General features: G+C 38.5%; 1 protein-coding gene across 7 annotated transcripts in view; it reads right to left on the reverse strand.

Moving 5' to 3' along the window:
- PTPRE (protein tyrosine phosphatase receptor type E) overlaps positions 1 to 23,426 on the reverse strand; it is a 155,122-nt gene that overhangs the window by 128,563 nt on the left and 3,133 nt on the right. For 3 of the 7 annotated variants that reach the window (XM_058187965.1, XM_058187967.1, XM_058187970.1), the window contains exon 1: positions 15,955 to 17,355. The exons of 1 other annotated variant lie outside the window; for it this stretch is intronic. In XM_058187965.1, coding sequence (XP_058043948.1) covers positions 15,955 to 16,061 — 107 coding nt within the window. In that variant the 5' untranslated portion in view covers positions 16,062 to 17,355. Of the gene's footprint in view, positions 1 to 15,498; positions 17,356 to 23,426 lie in introns of those variants that run through there. 3 more of the 7 variants (XM_058187964.1, XM_058187962.1, XM_058187963.1) reach the window with 2 other exon arrangements.

Here is a 23,426-nt window from a genome sequence, read left to right on the forward strand (position 1 = left end):
AGCCAGGAATACTAGTGCCAGTTGACCATGCAAAGTGGGAGACACCCATAGTCACCCCAATCAAACCGGACGGGTCGGTCCGGTTGTGCTGACTACAAGGCAGCGCAATAAAGCATTGCAAAGAGTGCCTACCCGTCCCAGTAGTACAACACTTACTGCACTCTTTGGGGCAAGGCCAGGTCTTTGCCAAGCTAGATTTGGCCCAAGCCTATCAACAGTTACCGTAGATAGCAACACGGCGAAGCACAACGATAATGCACAGGGGTGCTTTTAAATGCACCCGGTTACAGTTTGGGGTTAGTGTGGCTCAGGGTTATTCAGAACCTAATGGAGCAGCTATTGCAGGGACTTCCGGGTGGTACTGCATACTTTGATGACGTACTGGTATCCGCCGACAATCTAGAAGAATTAGGGCGGCTAAGAAAAGTTTTGGGCATTTTCCGGTCCGCGGTTTCAAAGTCAAACTGAATAAATGCCAGATCGGGGTAGGATCCGTGGAATTCCTGGGCTACGGATAGACAAGGAGAATCCACCCACTGAGAGCAAGGTCAGGGCAATCAGGAAGGCCCCAGCTCCCCAAAACAAAACGGAGTTACAGGCATTCTTAGGTCTGGTCAACTTTACGCGGTATTTTTAAAAATAAGGCAACCATAGCCGAACCGCTACACAAATTACTAACGAAGACAGCTGTGGTCTTGGGGAAAGGCGGAAGCTAGGGCATTGAAGCAGTAAAAACCTTCTGTCTAGCGATAGCCTCCTGATTCAATACAATGGCACGCTGCCATTGGTGTTAGTTTGTGATGCATCTCCCTACGGGGTGGGGCTGTGCTCAGCCACAGGTTGCCAAATGGCACAGAAGCCCCTATAGCATTTTACTCCGAACAATGTCATCGGCTGAAAGAAACTATAGTCAGCTAGATAGGAAGCCTTGGCCATAGTTTCGTAAAGAAGTTCCATGAATATGTATTTGGCCGTGACTTGAAATCGTCACAGACCATAGACCCTACTAGGTTTGTTGGCAGGCGACCGCCCAACGCCCGTGGCACTTCGCCTAGACTGACCCGATGGACTATCTTTCTGGCTGCGTATTCTTACAAATTGTTGCATCGGCCAGGAAAGAGTTAGGGCATGCAGCGCTGAGCAGATGCCCACTACCAGAGACTATCGAAGACCCCACTCCGGGCACACACTCTTTGGACTCGGGTCCAGTCACTTCCAAGGAGGTGGCTCGGGCTTCTTACAAGGACATTACAATAAGAACTGTAATTGGTTGGGTGCAAGAGGATGGCCGCTTCTGCGCGGCGTTTAAGAATATGTAAAAAAGCGGGAGTTGTCGGCTCAAGGAGGTGTCTGCTCTGGGGGATAGAGTGGTGATCCCGGAGAAATTAGGAAAAAGTTTTGGAACTCCTGCACGAGGCCACCCTGGGATCGTGAGAATGAAGGGTTTAGCAAGGAGCTATGTGTGGTGGCCCTTGATGGACACGGAGATTAGTGACAGGGTAGGAAATGCCAAGCCTGCCAGGAGTCAGACCACTACCACCAACGGCCCCAATCGGGAGTGGAGAGACCCCAGGGCCCATGGTCTAGGATCCACATCGATTTTGCGGCCCTTCCATGGGCAAACATTCTAGTGGTAGTCGATGCCTATTCCAAATGGCTGGAAATCATTCTTATGAGATCCATGACAGCCGAGGCCGTAATCTCAGTCCTCGGCACCTATTTGTAACCCACGGTTACCCGACACTCTAGTTTCCGACAACGGCCCTCAATTCACAGCGACCCTGTTTGAGGGTACTTGGCAGAAGAGGGCATCCGACATGTCCTCTCGGCGCCGTTCCACCCTGCGACGACGGCCTTGCAGACGTTTTAGTGAGTGCAAAGGAGGCATTGTCCAGAATCAGGCCAGGTGATTGGCAATTAAAATTGACACCTTCCTAGCAGTACAACACAGAACCCCTGTGTAGCAACTGGCGCAGCCCAGCAGAGCTACTGATGGGCAGGAAGCTTAGGTGCCCATTAGACCGGTTAAGCCCAAACTACACCCCAGACGGGTACAAAGGGACAAACGGTAAAACAAGAGAAATGACAGTGGGAAGTCCAGTATGGGCACACAATTACGGAGAAGGCCCAAATTGGGTAAAGGGGACAATCCTTGAAACAACCGGTCCCAAATCGTATTGGGTAGAGATAGAGGATGGCCGGGTTTGAAAGCGCCACATAGACCAATTAAGAAAAGAACAACCAAAAGTCCAGAAACAGGCCCTGACTATCCAATGTTTGAATCCAGCTGACTCAAACCCGGGGCAAGCGGGACTTATCTGAGTTCGATGAGGTCCAGCGACACCAACCGGTCCCTCCTGAAGGAAGCAGGGACGTTTCTGCAAATAATCCAGGGCGGATGGCCTAGAGGAGGAGCTGAGAGGAACAAACAGTCCCTCCGGCCAGCTCGACTCACTCCCAGAGAATGAATTGCGAGGTCCGAAAGAGTTAGGAGACGCCCAGTCTACTTGCGTGACTACGTAGAGAAATAAGATGCTAATTTCATGTAAATAGGGGTAAAATGTTTTCTGGGAGGGAAGGAGTGTAATGTATCTTTAAGAGATTTGGAGGGAAATTAGAGCGGGAAATAGCACGTTGCTGATTGGCTGTTGCCTCTGACTGAACTGTATATAAAGAGGGGTTTTTCTGTTGTTCGCTGCTGGGTTCACTATAAACTAAAGAGCTGTTGTCACTCATCTGGTCTCCTGCCTCGTTATTGCCCGAATCTAACAAAAATATTTACAGATCCCTCACATCCAGGACATAAACTGTTTCAACTCCTACCCTCAAAACAACGCTATAGAGCACTGCACACCAGAACAACTAGACACAAGAACAGTTTTTCCCCGAAGGCCATCACTCTGCTAAACAAATAATTCCCTCAACACTGTCAAACTAGTTACTAAATCTGCACTACTATTAATCTTCTCATCGTTCCCATCACCAATCTCTTTCCACTTATGACTGTATGACTGTAACTTGGTTGCTGGCAATCCTTATGATTTATATTGATATATTGACCATCATTTGTGTTGTAAATGTTGTACCTTGATGAACGTATCTTTTCTTTTATGTACACTGAGAGCATATGCACCAAGACAAATTCCTTGTGTGTCCAATCACACTTGGCCAATAAAAATTCTATTCTATTCTATTCTATTGTTCATGACTGACAACAATCCATAAAATATAGTTAAAAACAAAGGTACCCTTTCTCCCAGGTGTCAAACCAAACATCTCAACCCCTATCCAAGCTTGATAGACGGCCTATAGATAAATAATCTAATAGTATTTAATTATCTAATGTGTATTTTAAAATGTTTTCCTTTCCCTTCTCTTATTTTCAAGTCTATTTATTCATTTTTTTATTCACCTTAATTTAGAGCGGTCTTTCTCCTTGTATACCAGGTCATCTTCTGATCATTTTTTTTTATGATGCTTTCTTCAACTTTGTCAAAGGGATTCTGCTTATTTCAGAGTGAATAGAAAGGTCTCCTTTCCTTGAGAGTTAAAGAGGGTTCCTTATTTTCTAAGTTCTTTTGTAAAAGTTTGAAATCTCTTTGTAGAATAGCTAAATTTATATACTGGAAAAATTCATAGTATTCTTGCCCACCCTTTTATTGCCTCCAGCTCACCAATCAATTATCTCATGTGAGTATTAACAAATTGTATAATAATATCTTGTGGGGGAGGGTTTCATTCTCATAAGTCTAAAGTTGTATATTTTATGGGCACACACATCTTTCTCAGTAAAATTACTGACAAGTGACATGTTCCTTCTGTTTTCTATTAGGAACATTGGTCAAATCCAATTTCATGTTTATAATACTTTGTAATTGTTCCAATATCTCTCATTTTCACTGCAGTGCCATAAGACTTGCTAGCATCTGAGCAATCTGAAATCTGTTTAGTCATACCCTTGAACTGTTTTAATAAACCAGACATGCCTTCAAAGTCTTTACTCTTACAGATTTATTCTAATTTTAATTCCTGTTTAATTTGTTCCATTGTACATTGAATTGTTATATTAGATCAATATCCAATTTCAGTGAGAATGGTATTTGGATTTTAATTGTATTGTACTTTCTGGAGATCCTCCTGTTCCTCCTCCATTTCTTATTTTTTGTTACCGGAAGGGGTGCTGCTTCAACTCTCTTTGAATCATTCATTCACACTCCTTTGCCGTTGCTAATTATTCTTAACAATTATATTTATTAACTCTGACTAATATCAGAGTTATATTTATTAAACGTAAACTTAATTTGTACCTATGATCACTTTAAATTCTGATATATGCACATATTTATATGATAACAAACTTTATTCCTAACAAGAAGCAGCAGGTGAAACTAAGCAGAATCACATCAGATACCTGTACAATTAGCACATGGGCCCCCCAAGGCTGTATGCTCTCCCCACTTCTCTTCTCTCTGTATACCAATGACTGCATCTCTAACAAGCCATATGTTAAACTACTAAAGTTCGCAGATGACACAACAGTGATCTGTCTCATTCGAGACAATGATGAATCTGCATACAGACGGGAGGTTGAATAACTAGGTTAGTAGTACAACTGGAACAATCTGGAACTGAACACACTCAAAACCGTAGAAATGGTGGTAGACTTTAGGAGAAACCCTCCCATACTTCCACCTCTTATCCACAGTATCAACAGTACAGACCTTCAAATTTCTAGGTTCTACCATATCGCAAGATCTAAAATGGACAGCTAACATCAAAAATGTCATCAAAAAAGCACAACAAAGAATGTTCTTTCTGTGCCAACTCAGAAAGCTCAAACTGCCCAAGGAGCTGCTGATACAGTTCTACAGAGGAATTATTGAGTCTGTAATCTGCACCTCTGTAACTGTCTGGTTTGGTTCTGCAACCCAACAAGAAAGACATAGACTTCAGAGGATAATTAGAACTGCAGAAAAAACAATTGCTACCAACCTGCCTTCCACTGAGGACCTGTATACTGCATGAGTCAAAAAGAGGGCTGTGGAAATATTTACAGACCCCTCATATCCTGGACATAAACTGTTTCAACTCTTACCCTCAAAACAATGCTATAGAGCACTGCACACCAGAACAACTAGACACAAGAACAGTTTTTCCCCGAACGCCATCACTCTGCTAAACAAATAATTCCCTCAACACTTTCAAACTATTTACTAAATCTGCACTACTATTAATCTTCTCAGCGTTCCCATCACCCATCTCCTTCCACTTATGACTGTATGACTGTAACTGTAATCAAAGTACAACACTTAATGATAGTCATAGGGTACAAATTTAACACTTAATGATATAACACTGAATGATAGTCATAGGCTACAATTAAGCAATCAGGAAACAATCAATAGCAGTATAAATCATAAGGATACAAGCCACAGACTATCATTAAGTGTTGTACCTTGAGGAAGGTATCTTTTCTTTTATATATACTGGGAGCATATGCACCAAGACAAATTCCTTGTGTGTCCAATCACACTTGGCCTATTCTATTCTATTCTATTCTATTCTATTCTATTCTATTCTATTCTATTCTATTCTATAACATTGGACTTAAAATATGCAAAATTCAACAGGACAAATAACATCAGTCAATTAAAATAAATTCATTATCGAGGCTGCACACAAACCTCAAGAATAGAACTTTATCTTAAATATATTTTGTGTTTGAATACAGCATTAGTATTAAAAAAGATTCATGTTTTTTCAAGTATGAATTGGTTTGCACTGTTTACAAAGTGGGAGCATTTCATTAAATTTAAAACACCATCTAATTGTTTTTCCTGATAGTACAGATTCAGATTGGAACAAACATGTTTGGCTATTTAGTCTAACTAGTTAAAATAATTAAGAAACAGTTTGACTGATACCCTTAGCCTCAAGTCAAAACAAGTCCACATTTAACCTAGAAATTACTTTACTTTTCCTCTACAAATGTAGCATGATTAGAATTTATAACAGCCTAAAATATAAGGGATATTCAGTAACAAACTTCTATAAATCAACCAACTTTACATTTTACAGAAATAATAATACGGAAACTGATTTTGTAAAAGAAATCAGTTTATACGATATTGGCATTAAAACAAAATGCAGTTAGCATAATAACACTGGCCTTAGGCAAATAAGCACCTTTATTACAGAAAATAAAACGTCGTGCTTTAAAATAGTATGTTTCATTTATGAGACATAAAAAGGCATCTAACTTTAATCTAGCCTTGCAGAATTTTTGAAATCAATAGAAGAACTGTGACCAAAGAACAATGGTTTGTTCACCACAAACGAAATATTTCACATTTAGCTACAAATGATCCTCAAAAGGCCCTTTGTGTACCACAGAAACAAGATACAGGCAGATGCAAAAAGCCATATTCCCCACAGGACATATTTTATACTCTGTATAAGAATCTGTAAGCAAGCTGCCTTGTGTCAATATGTAACCCCTGGGGGCAATGAATATAAGAGCCCTGTAATCAAATATACGCAGGGGGCAACTATTTATTTTTCAAACGCATTCTATTAAGTAACACCCATCAGGGTTAAACTAGATGTGACATTTAGACTGCAATCCTACACAGACTTTTCTTGGAATAAGACCAAGAAAAGACCCGTTCAACAACCAAAAGGCATTTCTGAGTAGATTCCTACATTTCTTTTAACATGGAGGCTTTTAAAAAGTGTTAGCATATATTTAGGGGTAGGTAAAAATAATTTGGATTGCATTGCTTAGATCAAAAGGGATTGCAACATTTTCATTTCCTAGTTCTAAAATAAGTATATATGTAGGTACTTTTTTTTTAATTGAATTGGTTTTCCTCCCTAGGCCAATATCCATTTTGGATAATAGATTTCTTTCAAAATCACAGCAGTAGAAAAAAAGGTTTCATGTTGCCCACCTATTGCCATTCCAGCAAAGAACTAGTGAGTTGTTTATATAGAATAGAATAGAATAGAATTTTATTGGCCAAGTGTGATTGGACACACAAGGAATTTGTCTTGGTGCATATGCTCTCAGTGTATATTTTAACAAATGCAATTCAATGCAAGACCATGTTTAGTTCAGTACTATTACTAATTATGCGTGCATCCTCCAGCTGTAGGCAGTATATTGTTAAATGTGTAAAGCATGTGTAAACTGTCCTCATTATTCAGGCTTACGTGCACTGAATGCATCCCTACTGGAATCCATTAGACATGTCTCTTTTAATACCAATGGTATTAAGCACATTTCTAATATTCAACCCACTGGAGTTGACAATGTGGTACTCATAAGGTAAAGCTCTTATCTCCTACCCCATCCCTCTTATTTTTAGTGTTTATTATTATTTTTTAATCAGCTAGGAAAAGGATGTCAAACTCGTAGTCTGCGGGCCAGATGTGTCATGTGCTGGCCACGCCCACCCCAGTTTGGCAGACGGGAGAGTCACGATACATCACGTGTACATCATCACTACAATTTGACATGAGTTTGACATCCTGAGCTAGGAGGTTGACCTGCTGCAAAAGTACCAGCCTACAGGTCTAGAAACTATTTTATCTCCTTGTTGCCTCACTTGAGCTTTGGAGCTATTCTCGAATATTCTAAATGAGTGTCTACATCCCAGTGCTTTATTTTGACCTATATGCAGAGTTTCCTCCTCTTAAAAAGGAAATCTGGAGCGATAGAAAAGAGAAGCATATATGTATGTATGGTATGATGATTGTGAAAAGGAACTCAAAGGATGGCAATATCAGCTCTAGATTTTATTCCAGCAGAAGTGTAACATTAAAAAGAGGAATTTGGGAATTACAGATGAGGGAGGTGCAGATTCCATATTTAGGTATACATCCGCCATCAGAGAAAGGATGATAAGAATAATTTTAGAGACAGACTAGGCTAGCATTGCACTGCTGAATGCACTGAAGATTATATCTAATCAAGTAACAAAACATCCGCAAGAAAAACAAACAAGCTCAGCTAGCACCAAGGAGTCCATAGGCTACAATTATGAGAGCCTGGGCTATTAACCTGCTAACAAACTATTAAGAGCTTTCGTAAGTCATGAATTTGCTTTAGTCGCAGCTACTTTATTTTAATTACTTTTTCTATGCTTCTGGTTTATATAGCCATTGTTAAGATGGCAATTAGTTAATACCTACTTTGACACTTTTTAGAAGAAGCTAAACCGGCTGACCATAAATGCTTCAGTTATGGGAAGTGCTAGTCTAGCTGGCAGATTGTGGATTTGCGACTGTACTGAAGAATTTTGCAAATGGGGCATATTACTGGAACAAGCAATGGTAACATGACAATTTGCTTAAGCTGCCATTAAGAATGTCCTGGCTAAGATCTGGAGGTTAAAAGCTCATCATTAGCATGCTAAAAAAAACACATCCAGAGGCGGAAAGAACAATGGACAACAGATTTGCATCTTGACTTCCTTGCTTGCCTTGCCTTGCCTCCCCCCCACCCCGTTGCTGCCATTATGAAAGAGCATCTGTCTATCCCTCAATTAGTTCTCAAACTATATTTAAATGCTTCGTTTTAAAATAGTGACATTTCTTTATATTTGAAATTTTGTATTATTTTCAGACTGCAGCCATTTAGCTGACCAGAATAATATCTGGTTTTATGCCATTTGAATTCAAATAATTTTTGATCAGATTTCAGGCCATTATAATCTTATACATTCAAACTGCTAAAATTTACATCCTAAATTCTTAATCTTTTTTTTCTTTCCATTCTAATAGCAGAAGTGTTTTTATGATAGCAACCACTATGCAAGAATACATCTGTTCCCAAAAATGAACTCAATGTGACAGTAAGCTTGTTTTATTCCTCCTATAATCACAAGCTGGCTAATTGAGTCCTCTTTCGAAACAGGAAAAGAAGCAATATTGCACACTTGACAGATTCCTTTAAACTAACAATTATATTGTGATAACTGTGAAGTATTGGCTTATTTGCTACAAAACCCTGAGCATTTCTCTTCTTCTGATAAATACAGAATGAAAGATTTCCATAGTAGTTAACCTGAGAACATAAGTATATGACATTTAGTATTCAGAACAGTTCATAAAGTAACTGCACTGATTATTATAGCTTAATATATATATGATACACCAAAGATTACAGTCAATATTCAAATTCAATCTACAATCTACAAATATTCAAATTCAAACTACATTCTCATCATTGCAACCATCTGATGAAAAAAACATGCAGAATTAAAAATAGTATAAATATATAGGAAGAATATCTTATTTCTTCAGCCTTGTCTACATTCTGAGTCCTTCCCCACATAAGATCTGGAAATCAAGGTTGTGTTCAAATCCATCATTGCCTACATTTAAGACAGCTAGTTCAATGGAACTCATTTCTGATCAAACAGTGCACAGTGCAGGCTCAACTTAAAACCATATCGGAACCATATGAACCTTACAGTCATAAGCCATGATGGTAGTAAAGCAGGTCACCATGTGACTAGACCTGATTTTACAACCTTTATCACAGCAGTCATTAAATGCCTCAGTTCTTAAGCAAACCAATTTTTGTATAGGGCAGTTTTTGTGGGCAACTATAAAATATTACAATCCATTGTAAATCATGGTCGTGTAATTGCAGGGTGCTTGCAAACAGCCATAAAGGGAGTGCCAAAAAATTGTTCATGCAATTGGGGAGACAGCAACGTCGGAAATTTGTAATAGGGTCATAAGTTCCTTTTGGATGGTTGGTCATAACGTTGAACAGTCGCTAAGCGATCAGTCATAACTGAAGAATAGAATAGAATAGAATAGAATAGAATAGAATAGAATAGAATAGAATAGAATAGAATAGAATAGAATAGAATTTTTTATTGGCCAAGTGTGATTGGACACACAAGGAATTTGTCTTGGTGCATGTGCTCTCAGTGTACAGAAAAGAAAAGATACGTTCATCAAGGTACAACATTTACAACACAATTGATGGTCAATATATCAATATAAATCATAAGGATTGCCAGCAACAAAGTTACAGTCATAGAGTCATAAGTGGAAAGAAATTGGTGATGGGAACGATGAGAAGATTAATAGTAGTGCAGATTTAGTAAATAGTTTGACCGTGTTGATGGAATTATTTGTTTAGCAGAGTGATGGCGTTCGGGAAAAAAGTGTTCTTGTGTCTAGTTGTTCTGGTGTGCAGTGCTCTATAGCATCGTTTTGAGGGTAGGAGTTGAAACAGTTTATGTCCAGGATGTGAGAGATCTGTAAATATTTTCATGGCCCTCTTCTTGATTCGTGCAGTATACAGGTCCTCAATGGAAGGCAGGTTGGTAGCAATTATTTTTTTTATAAGAACTACTTATATTTATACCTATTATACTTATATTTATACTTATTATAATAACTATTTATAGTAGGTGTCTATAGAGATTCTCAGTCATCCAAGTCATAGTTGTCCCAAAGGTGCTTTTTCAAGAGGCAACTGGACTTCGTGGTTTTTCTTTGAAGACGTTTCACTTCTCATCCAAGAAGCTTCTTCAAGAGGCAAAGTCCAATTGCCTCTTGAAAAAGCACATCTGGAACTACCTATAGTAGACTATCCATTTATTTAAAATTTTAAAAAGCCATTCAATGGACCATGATTGCTTACATATAATATTAAATTATCCTCATTCTGTGCTAAGCTAAACCTTTGGCTTTTATTAAACAATGTTTGTGGATCCAAACATTGCCATGTTGGAAACCATTGTTTATGACTTAATACTGTATAAGATCTGTGGTGGCACAGTGGTTAGAATGCAGTATTATTGTAGGCTACTTCTGCTGACTGCAAGCTGATTGCAGTTCGGCAGTTAGATTTTCACCAGCTCAAGGTTGACTCAGCCTTCCATCCTTACAAGGTCGGTAAAATGAAAACCCAGATTGTTGGGGGCAATATGCTGACTCTTTAAACTACTTAGAGAGGGCTATTAAGCACTGTGAAGCGGTATATAAATCTAAGTGCTGTTGCTATATGAAAGATTTTTGCAATTTCAACAAGTCTTCAAATTATCACAATGTGTGAAGTCCAGAGAACAGCATAAAATGCATGCCCAGCTACTGTAATTTACTGACAAGCACGTACTTGCCTGGCACTTGGGGATATCCTGGTACTCCGTATGTTATAGAAAGCTGGATTATTCTGTTTAGGTGTTCAGCTGAACATATGGAGGATATTGTTTAAGGGATTATGGGACTAGTCCTGCAATTCTTTTCTAATCTGCATATATTTAGCTGAAGCCTGAAAATGAATTATACACTCATTTGTTCTCCATCAAAACTGTAACTTTGTTTTTTAGGGTCCTAGATCAAATGGAGAAATGAATTTATGCTCGATCAGAACACTGGACCGCAACAAGGATGTATCCATGGGCCTCTTTTTTACCCTTCTTAGCCATCTGTTCATTTGGCACTAATAACACTTGAATGCCAAAAACAGAACAGAAATCAATGCAAATTTTTAACAAGGTTCCAGAAAAATAATATGTCGCTCTCTAATTGTTTTGCAGCCAATCTTCCCATCTCCATCCCATTCTTTTTAATCTAGATCATGGATGTCAAACTTGCCCTTGTCATGTTGCCGTCACGTGACATTTTGTGACATTTTCCCCATTTGCAGGGCTAGGGTGGGCATGGCCTGCATATGACGCATCTGGCCTGCAAGCCGCTAGTTTGACACCCCTGATCTAGATGAATCATGAGAATTTGAAATTTTGAATCAGTAAGAAAATTGATTTGGGCTTTTCTTAAAGAAATTGTAAATAGCTACTGCTGCTATTTGACTATTCATTTTTGCCCAGGTACTGCAAAGCTCTTAGAATTAAATATTTAATGGAAGCATCGCTACTTAAGACTAAGCCAAAACAGAGAAACAGAGATTTATTTACAAACACAAAAGGTTATATAAAACAGAATTGGCTAGATATATACTGAGATTATAAGCATTTTTTTCTTACCAAGATTCTTCATGACACTCTATTATTACACTACAGTATACTATGGCTTGCATAATAAAAGTGTAAAAAAAACCTTTTTAAATTTGTGTCAGTTATAGTCTTGCCGTTTCTTGATCCATAAACAAAATGAAACTATAATGTTACCCTGGTAAATATAAATTTGTCTTATTTTTTTCCAACCAAGAAAAAACCTGTAATGCTAGCATAAAAATATGTATACATATTAGATATACCCAGCAAGGATGCCACCAGATTTAATTAAATTCATTTGTCACATTAATGCCCCTAAGAATCATATGTTACTCAACAGGGTAAGATTATTTAGTGCAGTACTAAGGGAGTTTAAATACCAGGAATTAATGAAATGCAACAATGAACAATTTCTGCTTTCAGTGACCCACACAATAATCTTAACTTTGCTCTACAAGATGTAATTGTAAAATAAGTACAAACGTATAAATTGCTCCTTAACTGGACAGCATTCTTAAAATTTATAAATATAAAGATAAAATGTTACTTTAACTTTGTTCCTTTATTTATTCACTTGTTTGTTACCTTAATCATGGAATCAGGGGCTCACAATAATCAGCATAAAATAAAGGATAGAAATACAAACATGCCATAGATTTCCACTTATTACTGGTCCCACTCTTAACTAGAAATCCATAACATGCATCTAGCAAAATTAGCTACCAACTTTCAAGTTTTGTACCAACTCCTATCCAGACCATAGATAGCTTTGAAAAGTATTGCAAGAATAGAACTCTCATAAATCACAAGAAAAACTCATTAAGTAACACTATAACAGATTGCTCAGAACTGATAGTAGTAGATTGCTCTATACTGAAAGATTTAAGCAGCCCTGGAACACAGATGAAAGGTCTGATATAGTATCATTCCTGATTTTCAACAGCAAGTCATAACAGTGGTGTATGGTATATTGGCTGAAAAACGTGCCACATAAATTGGCAGTCATATTTATAATTCTAGATTGTTACTTTTTCCATATATTGTAATCCTGAAGCCAATTTTCTGTATTCTGTAATTTATTACAAAAAGACAGAACTAAACCCGAACCACTATTAAATATTACAAAAATACATGACTACTTCCAAAGCCAACTGCTAGCACCATGTGACATTTACTAAATACTTTGGTTTCTCATCAGATTATATAAATCTTTCACCTTACAAAATGTATCTCTTTACATCACCACACAATCCTCATGTCTAGTTCTATTCCATGCAACTAGCTTCTTCCAATACTGCAGTGTACAAAACCATGCCAAGAGATGGAGTCGTTTTTCAGAGTGAAATGAGTAGCATATACATTTAATATGTAACTTTTACCACTGATTCTGGGGAAAACAGCACAGAATAGATTTTTTTTTAAAAAAAATGTTCATTATTGGCAGTCCCAAACTCTTAATAATGTATGGATTCTGTTTTAGAGGTCTATAGCTCTGAACGATACAAACGTCAGTGGGTATGGCCAGCTTCAGGCATAAACATTTATGTTTATACTTAATTTCTCATTTGCAAACTAGAAATTATGACTGAAGGAATTCAATATATTTAGCCTTGAGAAGACCAGGAAGAATATGAAAGTGTTTTTCAAGTACCTGAAGATGCTCACATAGAAAAAAAAAATCCTAACTATAACAACAATAAAGATGAAAAACAATTACCTAAAGAGGTGGTGAGTTAAACAGGATTCAGACAGAAACTGAGTTACTGAGTAACTGGAATACTACACGTTGCTCCCTTTCCCTTTTCTTCAAATTCACTGCTAAAATATTGCTGATTTTTTAACAGCAACTGTTAAAATGACCACACTGACGACATGGCTATTGCACTGTTTTAACCCCTCAAAGCGGTAATTATAAAACGCACACCAACCTGTTAAGCATTTGGGGAGGGGCAATGTTAATATAAGATACAAAACACTCATAAACTTACATGAATTCTTCAAGGCTGAATAACTATCTTGTGTACTATAATGCTATATAGAAACACCTAGATTTAATAATCACAAATAAATAAGTTTGGTCTATATGCTCAATCATCTTCAATTTATTTTAGTATTTTTGATATGTGGTAATATATATCCATAATGTCTTGTGAGATACATTTATTATAACACAGAATATATTCAAAAATGGCAATTAAATTAACCTGTAACCATCTAAATGACTCTCTGTACAGGAGACCTAAGATCTAGCAGAACAATAGCACAGTACTGAATCTTTACCATTACTCATCTAAACTCAGGCTTCTCCATTCCAGAGAAAAGCACTGAGAAAATAAATTCCACAAATCAATATAAAGATTTTTAACACATTGTGTTCAATACTACTACAAGAAAAGAAATACAGAGCATATCAAATAGGTGCTTAGCACAGATTCCATTATACCAAATAGGCTAAACTATAGGCTAAAATAAAATAAAATATATATTTTTTAAAAATACCTTCCTAGGATGTAAGAGATGAATAACAGCAAAAAATTCCAATAAAAAGCCTTAGCCAAAAGCCATACTACAAATATATCATTGTTAACTGCCCCCAAAGCTCCCTTGTTTAGCCAAAATGAAAGAGATGCTATTAATCAAATGTGGTGCCACCCTTAACCTGGCCATCTCACAGTAGTACAGTAGTTAAATCTCTGAGAATTTCAAAGTAATACAATAATTAATCTCGAGAATTAGCCTGAAAGCAAAGCACTTTATATGTCATACTGGAGCCAGCATTCACACATCAAAATCTCAGGTGCAGAGACTGAAAGCATTAGGCTGCTAAGTTCCCCAGCCCAAAATCGTATGCCTGTACCATCTCCAAGTCACCTAAAAGGGAAACTTCACTACAGAATACAACTATATACTTCTGAGGAAGTGTGCATAGGATGGTGCACATAGGATGGTGGTGTCAATGTCTCCATTCCAATTTCACACCACCTCCAATCCCTGCTCCCCATCCTGTGGACAGGAGTGAACTACCTTAGAAGGTTGTAATGTTTTTTGTATGCCCTTTAGGTAACCTTATCTGCCAATAGTTTGATGGATACATGCAAACAGCTAAGTGTTCAACATGGGGAAACAAAATGCTATCTGGATACCAAAGGTTATCCCTCATTGTAGTTTAAATGCAAATTCGCTTTCATTCCTCTTCTCACTTCTGAGGTAAAGCAGGAGAGAGGAGTCCATAGGAATGTGATGTGACCCTGTTGAAATCCCTAAAAACTTTAATTTTATTCAAGTAAAGCCAGCTAAGACCAAGAAGGACACCAAGAACATACCCTTCAGACCTGAAAGAAAAGGGGCGGGGGATGGAGACCTTTCCATTTATCATGGCAGTCCTTTCTCCGCCCTCCCCCCCGCGCCGCCGCCGCCCTCCCCACCTCCACCCCAGCGCACTGCTGCCTAAGCAGCTGACTGAGCTCGCTTTTCATTCGAATTCACCAGGCGACTTTCCTTCCCGGCCGCCACCTGCCTGGGAACTGCTTGGCTTCCCTCCTTCATGGCGCTTTCTTTGCCAAGGGAAATGCCATTTCCGTTCCTCACACTCCCACCTCGGGCGGGCAGCCAGCCAAGCAAGCAAGGAAGCAAGCAAAGGCAACGCGGGGCACGGCGCCCCAGCCTCTCCCCTTCTCTCTCGCCTTCTCAGCAGCCTCCCTGCCAGGGCACGCTTTGCCCCGGGGCAGCCGGAGCCTCTTTGCGGCGAAGGGGAGGAAGGCTCGAGTCGGTCCATGCCTTGGCGCGCCACCGGGCTGAGTGGGAGAAACCAGCTCCGCGTCCCGACCTCTGGCTGCGCTGGAGGAAAACAAAAAAACAGCCGGAGCTGGCCTTACTCCCGGCGGTGGGGAGAGCTTAGGCGGCGGCCAGCCAGATCCCGTTGCCCCGCTTGGCCACCCGGCCTCGTGTCCCGCCGCCTGCTCGCTTCGCTTACCTTCCAGGGACTCGCCCAGCTCGGCTCCTCGAGGCACGCTGGCTCCTCATACCCTCCTCACCCCGCCGGTTGCGAACCGAGGCAGCAAGTAGGGGACGCCCTGGCATTCACCCTACCCGACGCGGCTGCAGGAACCCCGTTCGCAACCAAGCAGGAAATTTCCTCCGTTCTCCCTCGCCTGCCTGCCTGCCTCCCTCTGTGTGCAGCCGAAATTCAGAGGCGGTGCCAGCGGAGCAGAGGAGCCGCCTGCTGTCTGAGAGGCGCCGTTGCAGCAGCAGCTGCTGATACCTTACCTGCTCTGCCTGAGAAGAAGACACCTGGAGAACAGCAGCAGCCTTTTTGCACCTGTGTCAGGACAGCCAGGAAGGGACTGCACAGACAGGCGGAGGCAGACTCTATTTCAAAGGCTCACTTGAAAGGGACAGGTTCCTCTCTTATAACTAGAGGATGTTGATATTCATCTAAAAATGCTTCCATATGAAGGAAGAGAATGTGAAAGAGAAAATGAAAGGGATGTGAAAGAGAAAATGAGAGAGAATTAATACAGGGAGTCAAGGGATGGCTGTTGAGGCCAAAATTTATTTATGCTGATAAGTGAGAAATTTGTCAAATCTGGCTTAGGCAAACGCCCCATGTGACGGCTTTTCTTGCCACGTTTGTTTAACTGAATCCCTGCAGTTGTTAAATTAGTAACATGATTGTTAAGTGAATGGAGTTTCTCCATTGACTTTGCTCATCAGTATGTTGCAAAAGGTGATCACGTGATCCTGGGACACTGCGGCAGTCATAAATGTGAGTCAGAATCCAAATATAAATCACGTGACCATGGGGATGCTACAATGGTCATAAGTGTGAAAAATGTCATAAGTCACTTTTTCCGTGTCATAACTTTGAGCGGTCGCTATATGAACTGTTGTAAATCAAGAGCACCTGTATTTTTACATTATTCTGACAGCAAAACTTTGGCTGGTTTCTGAAGCCAAGTCAAGTTTCCCTTGGGTAGCAGTTGAATGGGAAAAATTAAGGCCTAGCTTATTTCCTGGTGCTGACTCCATTCATGGAGTTTTCTTGACAGGAAACAGATGTCATTTGCCATGGCTTTCTTCTGAGAGGCTCATTTGACTTAACAATCCAGCTCCAGCATTTGCCCCTCAAAGTACTAGCAAAATTCAGCACCACTTAGCTTCCAAACCCAGACAAGTTTCTCTATCAGGAATTATTGACTAGACTAGGAAGGTGAAAATTATTCAGGGGAAAAAGCACTGTCAAATTGTGCACATCACCTGGAGTCACACTTTAGCTCTAGACAATAAGTGATTGTGTAAGCTATCATTCAAACCATCAGTAGTCTATTGCTTTGATCAAAGAATACTGTACATGTATATAATAAAGTTCTACTGTAAACACCTTCTTTAGCCAATTTGTGTGTTTTGTTTTCTATTATTTTTCTTACATCTTTACATCCTACTGGATACAGATCATATGATCCAGAATGTTGTAAAAAAGCAATTTCCTCTTGTCTACTTATTGTATGAATTAGGCTTGCTTCTGGCCAAGATGCATGGATATAAGTCAAAAGGAAATTGGAAAGAATAATTAGGGAAACTAGCTCCATGTCAAAAATTCGCTCATACACATCTTTTCAAACCTGATTAATAATGTTTTATCGAAAGCATCTTTTGATCTACAACCAACAAATTATGCTTTGATGCTCCCAGCTTAGTTCACATACTGTGCTTTGTAAATAGGCTTTGTGGCCTATTTAAAACTATGGTTACAGAAATCAGGTAATGTGTAAACCCTTTATCTGTGTGCAAATCTGAAGATAGGTTGGACTGTGCTTAGAAATCAGTGTTGTTCTTCCTCACAATCTAAGTCTATCCGCCCACAGTTACTTCAAAATTATGGTTATTTATAGTATGTTCTTCTCCATTCCCCATTTAAATTCTAAAGTTACTTTGCAACTCCGTTTGTATGCCTTTTAGCTGAACAAAGTTCTCTATGTCCATTTTTTCTTTCATCATAAAGAATTACTTTATTGTTTGTTTCATCGCTATGTCATATCAAACTCTTTGCAACTGCATGGACCAAAGTATGCCAAGCCCCCATATCCTCCACTGTCTACCAGAGTTTTCCCAAATTCACATTCATTGTGCCAATGACACTATCTAACCACTTAATCCTCTGCCATTCCCTTCTCCATCATCCTAAATCTAAGGAAAAATTTCCTGACAGTGAAAACAATTAACCAGTGGAATGGCTTACTTTCGGAAGTCGTGGTGCTCCATCACTAGAAGCATTTAAGAAGAGACTAGTCACTTGTCTCAAATTGTGTAGGGTCTCCTTGAGTAGTGGGTTGGATTGGAAGACCTCAAAGGTCCCTTCCAACTGTGTTATTTTATTATTCTTTTGCCTTCAATCTTGTCCAACATCAGGGTCTTTTCCAATACTTTGGCCACCAAATGAGAAAAGAGAAAAAATATTGGACAAGAATTACTTCACAAGTAGAGAAAAGATCAACTGCTTCTTCCCATTAAGTTACTTTTCAGGGTGGATTGAAAGTGGATGGAGTATTTTCAGCAATTGAGTTAAAGAGTTAAGACTTCTTGGGGAGATGACAAGTTTGTTAATATCTGTTAAAGAGGAACTCAAGCAATTGTATTTCATAACTATAGTTTTGCTTCTTGCTTTTTCTTTTTCTTTCCTATCATTTTCTTTAGATTAGCTTTTTATTTTGTGAAAAATCCTCGATAAATATACATTTAAAAACCAATATGTTAATTATTAATTAATTATATTAAATTTTAACTTTGATTGTGTAATGTTTATAAATAGGTCATGTCAATAGTCTTTAGACTATTCCACGAGGCACACCCATCAAAATTTGTTTTGTGCGGGCAAATATTTGGCAATAGAAAGACCGAAGACATTTAATAAATAATTTCATTAACACATTATTCATTTCATGGCCTACATTCTGGTGTAGTATCATCTCAGTAAAAACACATTTATTTTTCAGTCAATTTATCACAGTTTTGGATCTCTTTTTCTGTTCAAGAACATTACTGCCTTGCCCTCTGGCTTGAATAAATTTGATGGATTTTGCACTAATTTTATCCTAGCAGATGCAAAGCAAACTGACCTACTGTTCTCCATTGGATGATTTGCAAGTATATTTAACATAATCAGAACAGCATTCTCAAAAGTTGTATAGGATTTTCATGCTCATCAGCATTTTAAAAATCGCCGGCTGAAGGAATCTAGTCTCTTTTTGTTGTTGCATATAATTGTTACTAGGAAAGTTTCCAAATAATTAATTAATTATGTTTAGGTATAGTTTTACAGTGTTCTTACTTCCCTCACAAAGAAAACTAGAATGGCTGTTGTTATTTTTTTAGAAAAGATCTGGCACTCTGGCTTGCTGAAATATGCACCTGTGAATGTGTGTGTGTGTGTGTGTGTGTTTGTGTGTGTGTGTGTGGGCAGTGGTGGGCTGCAATTTTTTTAACAACCTGTTCTCTGCCCTAATGACTGGGGGGCGTGGCTGGGGGGGTTCATGTGACTGAGTGGGCATGGCCAACTCTATGTCGCTTGTGTGGATGGTATTTGTATGGGACAGGCAAGGTTGGGGAGGGAATCCAGGGGAGGGCAGGAGGAAAGAACTTGCCCACTGCTTGCATGGCCAGCATCTTTATGATTTAGGCTGAGGCCTGGCACAATAGAAACTATCAGAAGTAAGCCAGGCAGCCATAAATAAAACTACACAATCAAGTGATCAAAAACAAACTATGGTTTCATACAGCTTGCTATCCCAATACCAAGTAATTCTGTAATCAAGAAAACTACATTAATAGTTAGTATCTAAAAACCCAGCTTCAAGGAGGAGATATTAAGAAAATATTTTCTTACATCCATAATCTCATATTTTATTAGTGATTATGTGGAATATTTTAGAATGGTACAATATTATACCTTAGTATTTGAAAGTAAATCTCACTGTATCTGAGGAATTGATTATACTTAAAGCTTAAAAGTTTCTCCAGTCCAGTGGAGTGGAGTTGGAGTTGTGACCGACTCAAGGGGGCAGTGCTCATATCCGATTCTCAGTTGAGGGACCCTGCTTTGTCTGTGAGCTGCTTCCATCATCATGTGGCCAGCATGGAAGTATGGAATGCAGTCATCTTTTCCGCCAAAGTGGTACCTATTTACTCACATTTGCATGCTTTCAAACTGCTAGATTGGCAGGAGCTCGGGTGAGAATGGGAGCTCGCCCTATCATGTGGCACTTGGGTGTCGAACCTGGATTCTCAGCTTTCTAGCTGACAAGCCGACCATTTTAATTGATAAGCTATTGTGCCACTCTAATTATGCTTATTAAAGCAGAAAATTTATCTATTCTTTTTTTTAAAGAAATTTTTATTGAATTTTTAAAAAACAAAACAAAAACAGTGGACTTTGCTCCATGTCTCTGGTTTTTAACATCTATGTCAAATCTAATTTACTATGTCATGTGTTCTCAGTTTATATATAGGTTTACATATCTCCTGATTCCATTTATATCAAGTATATACCATGTTGTTACTACAATGACAACTCTATACATATTTAATAAAACTATTCTACCCTCATAAATACAATATTTATTTATTTATTTTGTCACACAGTATATATAAGCATAAGCATGAAATAACTATACAATATATAAGCATATAAATCAGCATAAGTATGTAATAACTATATTAATTGGATATAATGAAAGGAAACAATAGGACAGGAAGGGTAGGTATGTTTGTGCTCTTATGCATGCCCCTTACAGACCTCTTAGGAATGGGGTGAGGCCAATAGTAGACAGTTTTTGGTTAAAGCTTTGGGGATTTTGGGAAGAGACCACAAAGTCAGGTAGTGTATTCCAAGTATTAACAACTCTGTTACTGAAGTCATATTTTCTGCAATCAAGATTGGAGCGGTTAACATTAAGCTTAAATCTATTGTGTGCTTGTGTATTGTTGCAATTGAAGCTGAAGTAGTCTTCAACAGGAAGGACATTGTAATAGATGATTCTATCAGTTAAAGTCAGGTCATGTCGAAGGCGGCGTAGTTCTAAATTTTCTAAACCCAGGATTTCAAGTCTGGTGGGATAAGGTATTTTGTTGTATTCAGAGGAGTGGAGGACTCTTCTTGTAAAATTGTCAGGCCTGGAAACCATATTAGACTTTAGGTTTCCAGACGCTGCCACATTTTTCTCCTGAGGGGAGGAGGGGGGGGTTGTGGGGTATGGTAACATTCTTCAAGCAGTCAAGGTCGGATGGCGTTCACGTCTGCAGGAAGAGTGGCAAGAAGATACTCGAATGAACTGGGAGGACGTGGGACCATGTGACCATCAAAGGGGTCAGGGGGGTGGGACTCTTGGGGTTTGTATAACTGGGGAAACGAATCCGGAACTTCAGTTTTGGGAATTGCACTCATCGCGTGCCAGTCTCCTCATGCTAGTAAAGAACTTTGAGAAAAAACAAAAAATGCCTTTGAGTTTCTTTTACGCAGAAGAGGTATTTCTGGAACCTTGACAAAAATATTTCTAGACACATTCAATTGTATTGATGTCAGAAATGTGGTATGGGTTCCAGACAGTCGAGCTGTATTCAAGAATTGGTCTAGCAAATGTTTTATATGCTCTGGTTAGTAGTGTAGTGTTTTTGGAAAAGAAGCTATGCAAGATTAGGTTTACAACTCTTAAAACCTTTTTTGCGATGTAGTTGCAGTGGTCTTTGGCACTTAGATCATTTGATATGAAAACTCCAAGGTCTTTAACAGGGTGGGGGTCATCTGTAAGGTAATGTCCATCAAACTTGTACTTAGTGTTTAGGTTCTTTTTTCCAATATGTAAGACTGAGCATTTGCTGGTTGAGATTTGGAGTTGCCAAGTTTTAGACCAGTCAGACACAGAGTCAAGGTCTTTTTGAAGGGTAGCTGTATTGTTGGTGGTGTTAAATAGTTTGACATCATCAGCAAAGAGAACACAATTACTTGTAATATGGTCACAGAGATCATTAATGTATAATATAATATACAATATACATTGATATATACATTTCCAGACACTCCTTATCCCTACTTTCTGGCATTCTTCCTCCTCTTAAGCCAGTCATAAAATTTATTCCAGACCTCATAATACCTTGATTCACATTTATCTTTAAGTTCTAGGATAAGTCTCTGCACAGTTGTAAATTTTATTTATTATGAATAAATTTTTATTTATTATTATTATTTATTCTTCCGAGGGTACATCTTTGCACTTCCACTTTTGGGCAAATATTAGTCTTGCTGCGGTTAGTATGTGCAATATTAAATAAGTAACACTTTTATCTTGTTTGTTGTCCATCATACTCATTAAGAAAAATTCTGGTTTGACCTCAATTTTTATCATTAGCATTTCCTCTAACTAGCTTCTTATTTGCTGTCTTTTTTTTTTTTTTTGGCATTCCCACCACATATGGTAATATGTTCCTAATTCCATTTCACATTTCCAACAAATTGGAAAATATTTTTTACTAATCTTTGCCAATCTTGTGGGTGGGATATGCCACCTGTAAAACATTTTATATAGCTTTTCTTTGTACACGGCCGCCAATGTAATTTTAATATTTTTCCCCCATAAATTTAACCACTTATCCAAATCAATACTGTACCCAGAGCATCTGCCCCTGGTTATCATATTCTCCTTGATTTGTTAAGTTAGCTATTCTTTATCACTTAAATTTCTGGACTGCTGTCTCACTATCTTTGCCCATTGGCCAACTTAGCCTTTTTTGAGAATGGCATGTTATATACTGCTTATGTAATTATAAACTAGGTTTCAGAATATGTATGTTATCACTGTTGTGTATGTCATTTTATTTTATGTTTCTAATATATTCAAAATTTCAATTTGAATATCCAGGAAAAATGATGATCTGAGTGAATCTCTCCCAAATTATACTTTTTTAGAAGCTTAGTTTAGTATATAAGAATACTAATTTCATCATTATTAATTTTCTACATACATACCTCTCATTTTAATAAGAAGGATTCTGCATTCCAAAAGCTGTGCAATCAATCAACATGCAAGGAAATCCAAAGAATGGTTACTGAGGAATTTCCCTAGTGTGACATTGTTTTTTTAATATTTGTATCACTACTTCTACAGTTCAATTTCTAATGATAATTGAAAGTGTGGCTACCATGTATCTACAGTAACATACTGAGCACCATGTGATAAATTTTATCCTTTATTGAGGCTCCGAAGATATGGATAGCTTAGTTAATCTACGGTTCAAGCTCTCTATTGGGAATTGACCTGACAGAACTTCACAACTTAGATTTTTATGTACAACACATTATCTTTAGGAACCATCTATGTACTGGCACTCAGTGGTTGCAGGAAGGTATACAGGGAGTCGTTGTTTACGGACTGCCTTGTACAGACCATTTGCAGC

This window comes from Ahaetulla prasina, chromosome 6 (assembly GCF_028640845.1).
Source record: "Ahaetulla prasina isolate Xishuangbanna chromosome 6, ASM2864084v1, whole genome shotgun sequence".
NCBI classification, from domain to species: domain Eukaryota; kingdom Metazoa; phylum Chordata; class Lepidosauria; order Squamata; family Colubridae; genus Ahaetulla; species Ahaetulla prasina.